This window comes from Chenopodium quinoa, unplaced genomic scaffold (genome assembly GCF_001683475.1).
Source record: "Chenopodium quinoa cultivar QQ74 unplaced genomic scaffold, ASM168347v1, whole genome shotgun sequence".
NCBI classification, from domain to species: Eukaryota; Viridiplantae; Streptophyta; class Magnoliopsida; order Caryophyllales; family Amaranthaceae; genus Chenopodium; species Chenopodium quinoa.
This window is the reverse complement of record NW_018743608.1, coordinates 621,149-631,436: the sequence shown is the minus strand read 5'-3', so window position 1 is coordinate 631,436 and position 10,288 is coordinate 621,149. Positions and strand designations below refer to the sequence as shown.

Below are 10,288 nucleotides of genomic sequence, written 5' to 3'. Positions count from 1 at the left end.
CCCTCCTCTAGATCATTGGGCCGCATGTAAGGCTCAAACCAGGCCCAGTTCAGTAATTTGGCCATAACTTCCTCAATATTCATCGGAATTGGGCTTATAATATATCGTTGGAAATCTCTTTTCAAGCCCTATCCAACTACACTACTATTGGACCCATATCATGGACCCACCAAACTAGGTTGGCTGTTTTCTTAAAATAGGTTTTCAAAAACAGAGAGAGGAGAAAAGAAATTAAAACTATCCGCAACACTAAACTTTCCACACTTTCACTTCATTCGATTATGATTCGACGTGAAAGGTATTCGTCACTGGGTTTAGTTTTGGGGAGACACAAATGGGTGTCTACACACACCTTGGGGGTTTGTCTAGGGTCTTGAGCCTTTATCCCTTTCTTCTTCAACCTTTAGCCTAACCACGTTACAACCCTTAAAAAGACCTTTTTGTGGTATACACACACTTGTGCGAGGTTTGGCTAGAGCTACGTTCGGCCTAATTCCTAACGGATACGTAGGCAACTTCACATCGAGGTGCAACCGTAATAAAAATGCATTCGCATTCACATATACACATCACTATCATATCAAGGGATCTCATATGCTCATCCCTATCTACTTAGAGCTAGACTTGGGGGCTTGATCCCTACATCATTAGCTTACCTAGCCTAATAGTCACCATTATTTGACTCTTCTAAAAATATTATCTTTCCACACACTTAGCCCTTGCGGCCTAACCTTAGTGTCACTATCACACACAACACAGATACATGTCCAAATAGTCCTTCCCTTAGGAACCCTTTGTCATGAGATCTTAACAAGACGTTGAAGCATGCCTTGTCATATCAACATCAATCATCATTGCATCACAAAGTATGAAGTTCTTAGCCTCCGTGCCTAAGTTACCGAAATATTTTCATCAAAGATAGCCTGGGATGAATTAATCCTTGCACCTTGAGAGATAGTATCAAAAAAAAATTTGACTAAGCTCATTCAACATGCACCATAAAAAACTTCTTCCTTTTTGTGTCTTTCTTTTTCGGGAGAAAGTCGGTACCCTCCATAAAAATGACAGAAAATTTTTGCTTTTTCGCATTTTTTGAGTCACTGATGAGCCTTTTATTAAGGGTTGAGAGAAGAGTTTTAGGGTGTGTTTTGATGTTGTGCATGAGTTTTTAATACCTTTTGTGAGTTTCGGGCGGTGATCTCACTTATGTGCAAAAGACGGGATTTATGAGTGTTAGTGAGTGAGTTCGGGAACTAATGAGGAGAAATATGGAGGATGGATCTTGGCTCGTGATTTGAGAGTTGTGATGGAGCTTGGAAGAGCAAGGAGGAAGGCTTGAGGAAAAGGTGAAGCGAAGCTAGAAGAAGAAGCAAGGAAAGAGAGCTACAACAGCAGGAACCGCTGCCAGGGCCGCTGGCAGCTGGCCAGAGCCGCTGGCAGCGGGTCAGCCAGAAGAAGGAAGCGTTTTGCTGCCTTAGCCGCTGTCAGCGGGTCCAGAGCAGCTGGCAGCGGCTATTCCAGAATTTCGGGACTCTTTGGCTCTTTTTCAGCAGTTTGGCTCGGCTTTAGCTCGTGTTTTGGATTTTATATTATTATTATTATTGTTTTTATGTTATTAAAGTATAGAAACATATAAATAGATTAATATTATTGAAATTAATGAGTTAATTAGTGAGAATTAAGTTAGAGAGAAGTAAAAGTTTTCTAGGGTTCTTGGCAAATTTAAGAAATCTTTGTTTTTGAATTAGAATCCATGGAAGCTTAATCTTCCGGATTCTTGGTTAAAGATTGAAGCTTTTGGCTACGAATTGTGAGATTTCTCTTCTCTTTATTATCTATTGAATGTTTATTATTCCTTTGAATTATTTCATGATTTGCTTTAATCAATTGCTAGGTTAGAATTGTTAGATTCGCTTGCATCTAATTAATCTTTCCAAAGTAGCAACTTTGGGTTATGAATGCATGCTTTTGATTGATAACTTAAAGAGGGAATAATATTATTGAAGAAATTAGACCGCTTGTGTTAATTTATTCAATCCTTGTTGATTTCTCCGTTTATGTTCTTCTTGTGGATGATTTAGAGCGCTTGTCTTAAATTATACATTAGAAAGGGTTAGAAAGGAGCGCTTTGCTATTTCTAACTAGCTTATGAGAATTTAGAATTTAGAATTCTACAACAAGGTGTTCAATAGTGTTTGATTGAAGAGGCTTCTATGATCAATTTGTATGTTCAATTGTGGATTTCGCATAACCAAGACCGTTATTCTCATTGATCGCATACTATTTACGTTCATTGTTCTGATTTAGTTTAATTGTCACCATTGCTTGTCAAAACCCCCTTGTTACTTAGATTACTACGTTCCTAGAGTAATTCCACTTAGGTTTGCAATTATTAGTCCCTTTTTCCATGTGGATTCGAACTCGACTCCCCTAACTACGTTTATTTGCAGTTAGCTTAGTTGTGATATTTTTGGTTGCATACGACTGAGGCACACCAAATTTTGGCGCCGTTGCCGGGGAATTAAGGCGTTACTTTTTAATTGTTTATCTTAGTAGAATTTATTTTAGGATTGTTCTTAGTTACTCTCTTTGTTTGTTCTCTAGGGTATGATAAGTACCCGTTCTGCTAACAAAGAAGTTTTGCAGTTTGATCCAGAAATTGAAAGAAATATTTCCAGGTTGCGAAAAGAGGCAAGAACAGCCCCCAGTGAATCAACATACATTTTCAGCATTCAAGAAGAGGAGGTGATGGCAGAAAATCGAACACTGAGAGAACTTACAGCCCCTAACTTGAACCAACAGCCGTTGTGCATTGCATATCAGCAATTGGAGGAAGGTACTAATGTTGAGATCAAATCTGGTCTAATACATCTATTGCCGGCATTCCATGGCATGAAGGGTGAAGATCCGAATAAACATCTGGCAGAATTTCATGTGGTATGTACCAGCATGAAACCGATTGGGATGACTGACGAGCAAATTCAGTTGAGAGCATTTCCTTTCTCTCTCAAGGATGCAGCGAAGGATTGGTTTTACTATCTTCCCCCAGGTAGCATAACAAATTGGGCAGATTTGAAGAAGTGTTTCCTTGAGAAGTACTACCCAGCCACTATTTCTGCGAGCCTTAAGAAAGCTATCAGCAATGTGGATCAGAAGGAAGATGAATCCTTGTATGAGTATTGGGAGAGATTTAAGAGATTGTGTGCTAGTCGTCCTTACCATGGGTATTCCGATCAAGACCTCATCCTATACTTCTATGGAGGTCTAATTGATGATGACTTGAGGATGGTGAATGCAGCAAGTGGAGGAGGGCTAGTGAATAAGACTCCAGGAGATGCAACTAGGCTGATTGCAGAGCTAGCAGAAAATTCTAGGCAATTCAGTCAGAGAACTCCCACGCGCCGGGTGAATGCAGCAAATTCAAATACGTCTGAGTTAGAAAGTCAAGTAGCTGATTTGACTTCTATGATGCGTGAGTTCATGGTGAACTCAAGGAATCCGCAGCAACTGAATGCTTGTGGTATATGCACCTCCATGGGACATTCCACTGATGCATGTCCTCAATTACAAGAGGAGCAGAATGAGCAAGCAAATGCAATGGGTTTCCAAGGGCAAGGTCCTCAGAGAAGATATGATCCCTATTCAAATACATACAATCCAGGATGGAGGGATCATCCAAATTTGAGATATGGGAACTCCCAAGGGAACCAACAACAACAAAATGCTCAAGGCCAGCAACAGTATCAGCAATATAGGGCACCATTACCCAAACCTCAAGGCCAAAGCTCAAATTCGAATAATATGTCAACTGAAGAAATGATTAGATCATTAACTTCTAATGTTTCTACTATGCAGCAAAATATGGTGCAATTTCAGCAAGAAACCAGATCAAGTATTCAAAACCTAGAGAATCAATTTAGTCAAATCTCTAGTGCAGTAAGCCGACTTGAAGCTAAGGACTCTGGAAAGCTTCCATCTCAAACGGAGCTGAATCCTAAGAAACAGGTCAATGCAATAACATTGAGAAATGGCAAAGAGTTGCAAGAAACTGCAGTTGCAACTAAGAGGGCTAAAGACTTGATTGGAACTGAAGAGCAAGAAGTAGAACATGAAGCTGTGGCGAATCCACCAACTTTTCCCTCTTATGAACCCACACCACCTTTCCCTGAAGCCTTGCAAGATACTCGAAGGTATGAGAAAGACAAGGATATTTATGAGACTTTTAGCAAATGTGAGTTAAATATTCCCCTCTTGAATGTGATTAAAAGTATTCCTCGTTTTGCTAAGTTTATGAAAGAACTGTGTACTATCAAGAGAAAGCATAGGTTGGGAGGAAAAGAGAAGGTAAAGGTGAGTGCTCATGTTTCTGCGGTTTTCCAAAAGAAAATCCCAGAAAAATGTGGTGATCCTGGTATGTTTATTGTTCCTGTTACAATAGGAGACACCACATTGCACCGAGCTATGTTGGACCTAGGTGCATCAATCAATGTCATTCCCTACTCCCTGTTTAAATCTTTAAAACTTGGACCTTTACATGGAACTGGGGTAGTGATTCAGTTAGCGGATAGGTCTGATGTGTATCCTAAGGGGGTGGTGGAAGATGTGTTGGTTAAGGTTGATGGTTTGATTTTTCCTGCTGACTTTTATGTGCTTGACATGGAACATGACAAACAAGCAGTCCCCATCTTGTTAGGAAGACCTTTCTTGAAGACTGCTAAAACAAAAATCGATGTGTCTACCGGTTCCTTGACTATGGAGGTTGATGGGAAAGCAATTGGGTATAACATTTATGATTCCATAAAGTATCCTGTCAACACTCATTCTTTATGTTCTCTTAATGTTGTCGATCCAATGGTGCATGATGTTCCTAACAATGATCGTGGGGATGAGTTCCTCACACCTATAACTAATGTTGTATCTGGTGATTGCTTGGATTTCTCTATGCCTACTAATGTGCAGGTGAAGGTGGGGGAATTTAATGAACATTCCAAGCTTCCACCTATACCACCAGGTTCAACAATCGGCCCGTCTGCAATTCCGGGCAAGAAATTGTCCCATTTATACCACAAAGCAAAGAATAGGTTGTGGCATGACAAGATGATTGCTAGGAAGAAGGTTAAAGTCGGTGAAAAAGTCCTCCTATAAAAATCCCGACTCAAATTATGTCCTGATAAACTCCGCTCCCATTGGGAGAGTCCATTTCAAGTGGTGAAAGTCTACCCGCATGGAGCGGTAGAAATTCAGAGCCTAGAGACCGACAATGTCTTCAAGGTCAATGGACAAAGGCTCAAGCCCTACTTCGATGGTTTCAAATCCGAGAACATAGAGTGCATTGACCTCTATGAGCCTTCAACCGAGTAGCTAAGTGGGATGAGTTGCGTCGAGCCAACGACGTAAAACAAAGGCGCTAATCGGGAGGCAACCCGATCGAAAACTCTTCCCCATTACTTTTCGTAGTTTAGTTTTTATTTTTTTTCGTGTGATGTGAAGAGTGTTTTTATTGTTTTTGTGTAGGTGGAGGCCTTGGGAGCAATTTCTATGCGCGAAACGCAGCAAAAACAGAGCAAAACAGAGACAAGGGGGGCCTTCCCTGCAGAAGCCGCTGGCAGCTGCTCTGCAGCCGCTACCAGCGGGTCTTCTTGCAGCCCAAACCCCTTTGTTTCTGTCCCAGCCGCTGGTAGCTGCTCCTGAGCCGTGCCAGCGGGACCCCCCTCTACGTTTTTATTTTTTTTTCAAAATAAAAAAAAAAAAAAAGTTGGTTCAGCATCAGCCGCTGCCAGCTGCCCCTTACCCGCTGGCAGCGGGTCTTCCAGCCCAAAAATCTCCCAAAACCTGCCAGAGCCGCTGGCAGCGGGCCTCAAGCCGCTACCAGCGGCTCCACAAGCTTCCCCGAGTTTTTTTTTCCCCCTTATTTCCCCTTTTCCAACTCCAACTTCATTATTTCTTCCCTCAACCCCAATTCACATAAACCCTTACTCCTTTTCTTCTCCTTCTCTCTACTCATTCGTTCCCCTACTCCAATTATACCAAATTCCTACCAATTTCCCTTTCCCAAATCTTCATCTTTCATCAAATTCTCAATTCCCATCACAATTTCACCTAAGGTTTACCATTTTTCTTGATTTCAATTGTGAAATTGAGTTGGTTGTGTGGAATTGCAAGCTTAATTTATTTTCATTGAAGGTGAAGGTGAAGGTGCAAGTGAACATATTCCTTTTTATAGCCATGGGTAGAGACAACAAGAGGTCTAAAGCATCATCTCCATCAAGACCCCCAAGGGGCAAGAAGCAAGGTGCTTCTTCTAGTCATGGTGAGGCACCTCCATTGCCTCAAGGAGATGCCTTCATGGGTGTGAGGTTGAACTCCAAGGAGAAGGGTATTTGGACTAGGCTTCAACAACCGCGACGAATGGTGCAATGTACTAAGTTTTTTGATTTGGAAGCATTGCAAGAGCTTGAAATGGAGGAAGTGGTGAGGCTTTTGCTAAGGAAAGTGGGGCTAGAGAATTTCTTCACCAAATGTGCTCCGACCTATGTCAGGTATACGTACGAATTCCTTGCAACTCTTACTAAAGGACGTGATCAAATTTCCTTTAATTTGAATAATAGGAATTATATTGTATCATATGATGATATTAGAATGGCCTTTGGTTGGGATGCACCCCCTTTGGTGAACCATTGGGGTGATCATAGCACATACTCATCACGAATATTTTGGAGAGCTATAACTGGTTGTGAAGTTGACCCTCACGGTGATCACAGTTTCAAGATCACTCACCCGTGCCTTAGACTCGTTCATAGGTTTATTTCGTCCACCATACTATGTCAAGGAGAAGCTACTAAGGTTCCCAAGGCTACATTATCTTATTTGTGGGCGATGACCCCTAAGGGTGTCGGCACCCCCAATTGGGTCGATATTTTTGTAGATAGCTGTGTGAAAGTGCGGTCAAATTCAAGTGGCCACATTAGCATGGGTGGTATGGTCTCCCTGCTCGCTTGTTATTTAAATGTTCCACCCCCCGCAGATCTTGTGCCAGTAGATTCGACGTACCTAACTTATAACATCATGACTCTGGTCAAGATTGGTTTGTTATCGCGTTCCCCCGTCGTCGGTAGTTATTTCTGGCGATATGGGCCACAGGGCCTGAACTATTTGAGAATTCCTCGTCCCGAGGGACGAGCTTTGCCTTATGGCCCTGCCATCACAGACTTCCTCCTTGCGCCCGACCCAGATGTTGCTCCTTATTTAGGAGATGCCGAAGTGATAGTTGAGAACATGGGGGAGGAGAATCCCGATGTTCAAATGGGCGGGGAGTATGTGGATGAAGAAGGGGGTGAGGATGCTGCTGAAGTGCGGCATGATGATTGGCCTCGATGGAGGGCTGAGGTAGATGATAGACTGGAGGAGGTTTGCGATGGGATGCAAGAGCTGCTTGCATATCAGAGAAGCATGAGTCGGTTCTACACCGCTCAATATCCACAGTATGAGCCCCCGACTGAGGCGTTCATGGATCACCTCGCATCCCGTGCTTTGCGTCGTTCCGAGAGGCGTGCTTCTCGGGGTGATGCCGGCTCTTCCGGCTCTGGAGGTCCCTCTCATTGAGGTGGTAACGATTTTCTTCCTTTTCCCTTACTTTTGGTTTCATTGTTGTTGTTCTTGCATCGAGGACAATGCCTCATTTAAGTAGGGGGGAAGCTTTTCATTGCATATATTTTTGAATTTTGTATAGTTATCTTAATTTCATGTTTTGTATAACTATTTCAATTGTGGCTCAATGAAACAAGTGCAAAATGAAAAGAAAGAAAAAAAAAGAAACCCGCTAAGTCGAAAACCTGAATAGGCGGCTTAGGCAAAAATGGGGGCTCGGTTAGGTTGAAAACCCGAAAGGGCGACCTAAGCAAAAAAGTGGCTAATGAGTGGGTGAGGAAGTGAGATTTGGAAAAAGATGAGAGGCTAGGATGAAAACCCGAAAGGGCTCCTAGGCAAAATGAGAGAAAAGAGAGAAAAGTTCGTGAATTTTCAAATCTATTTGCCGGAGTCGGTGTCATAAGGGGAGGAGATATAAGGAGGTGTCGGGTAGGTCTCATCTTGGTGGTTTAGGGAGTTAGTTGAAGTTGGGGGAAGTGTTGGTCATCCTTAGTATTTAAGATGCTAGAGTTGTTTTTCTTGACTTTTAAGTGTGAAAGTGTTTTTGTGGACTTTTGGTTTAGTTGAGTCTTGTTTGCCCAATTTTATCAAAAGTTTCATGTATTAGGATGGTTGAGAATATTTCTACTCTTGGCTATATGTTTATTGTTCTAGGTTGATTTTGGGGGATGAGTTTAATTTAGAATGGAAAAGGGAGTTTGTGAAATGTGAAGGTGGTTAGTTGGTGGTTGCTAGGATGTTTTGTTGAGTTTGAATGCATAGAGCTTGTTCGATTCCACCATCTTCTGTTTTGAACCTTAGAGGGGAGGATGTGTTTTATTCTATAAGTTTACTCGAGGACGAGTAAAGGTTCAAGTATGGGGGAATTTGATGAGCCTTTTATTAAGGGTTGAGAGAAGATTTTTAGGGTGTGTTTTGATGTTGTGCATGAGTTTTTAATACCTTTTGTGAGTTTCGGGCGGTGATCTCACTTATGTGCAAAAGACGGTATTTATGAGTGTTAGTGAGTGAGTTCGGGAACTAATGAGGAGAAATATGGAGGATGGATCTTGGCTCGTGATTTGAGAGTTGTGATGGAGCTTGGAAGAGCAAGGAGGAAGGCTTGAGGAAAAGGTGAAGCGAAGCTAGAAGAAGAAGCAAGGAAAGAGAGCTACAACAGCAGGAACCGCTGCCAGGGCCGCTGGCAGCTGGCCAGAGCCGCTGGCAGCGGGTCAGCCAGAAGAAGGAAGCGTTTTGCTGCCTTAGCCGCTGCCAGCGGGTCCAGAGCAGCTGGCAGCGGCTCTTCCAGAATTTCGGGACTCTTTGGCTCTTTTTCAGCAGTTTGGCTCGGCTTTAGCTCGTGTTTTGGATTTTATATTATTATTATTATTATTGTTTTTATGTTATTAAAGTATAGAAACATATAAATAGATTACTATTATTGAAATTAATGAGTTAATTAGTGAGAATTAAGTTAGAGAGAAGTAAAAGTTTTCTAGGGTTCTTGGCAAATTTCAGAAATCTTTGTTTTTGAATTAGAATCCATGGAAGCTTAATCTTCCGGATTCTTGGTTAAAGATTGAAGCTTTTGGCTACGAATTGTGAGATTTCTCTTCTCTTTATTATCTATTGAATGTTTATTATTCCTTTGAATTATTTCATGATTTGCTTTAATCAATTGCTAGGTTAGAATTGTTAGATTCGCTTGCATCTAATTAATCTTTCCAAAGTAGCAACTTTGGGTTATGAATGCATGCTTTTGATTGATAACTTAAAGAGGGAATAATATTATTGAAGAAATTAGACCGCTTGTGTTAATTTATTCAATCCTTGTTGATTTCTCCGTTTATGTTCTTCTTGTGGATGATTTAGAGCGCTTGTCTTAAATTATACATTAGAAAGGGTTAGAAAGGAGCTCTTTGCTATTTCTAACTAGCTTATGAGAATTTAGAATTTAGAATTCTACAACAAGGTGTTCAATAGTGTTTGATTGAAGAGGCTTCTATGATCAATTTGTATGTTCAATTGTGGATTTCGCATAACCAAGACCGTTATTCTCATTGATTGCATACTATTTACGTTCATTGTTCTGATTTAGTTTAATTGTCACCATTGCTTGTCAAAACCCCCTTGTTACTTAGATTACTACGTTCCTAGAGTAATTCCACTTAGGTTTGCAATTATTAGTCCCTTTTTCCATGTGGATTCGAACTCGACTCCCCTAACTACGTTTATTTGCAGTTAGCTTAGTTGTGATATTTTTGGTTGCATACGACTGAGGCACACCAGTCACACGATCACATTACAATGCACACATGAGTCATGTACACATTGAGTCAACACTACCCACGCACGAGCCACATTGAGTCGAGTCAATCACAGTGAATCAAAATACCATGAGTCAAGCAACACTCAGTCTTAGGTCAACCCTAATTACATGAGCAAAGTCCTACAGTCAAAGATATAAATGCAGGTGCATCCCAGCAAGCAAGAACATTCCCGAATTTTTTCGAAAATCCGCGAATATGACACAAGAGATTCCTCCAAGATAAGAGGAGTCCAAGCAAAATTACATGGATCAATAAATTGGAGATGAAGAGATTTAATTTACAAAAGATTTGAGCGTATTTGGTTGAAAGGAAACGACCAAGTTCAAAGTTCA

The 10,288-nt window shown here is 41.3% G+C and overlaps 1 protein-coding gene across 1 annotated transcript; it reads left to right on the top strand.

The window, feature by feature from the left end:
• Positions 1-2,748: 2,748 nt before the first annotated feature.
• Positions 2,749-5,691, top strand: LOC110682874. Its single transcript, XM_021859213.1, has 3 exons — positions 2,749-3,049; positions 3,299-5,115; positions 5,515-5,691. The coding sequence occupies exons 1-3, from the start codon at positions 2,749-2,751 to the stop codon at positions 5,689-5,691; spliced, it is 2,295 nt and encodes a 764-aa protein (XP_021714905.1).
• The last annotated feature ends 4,597 nt before the right edge of the window (positions 5,692-10,288 follow it).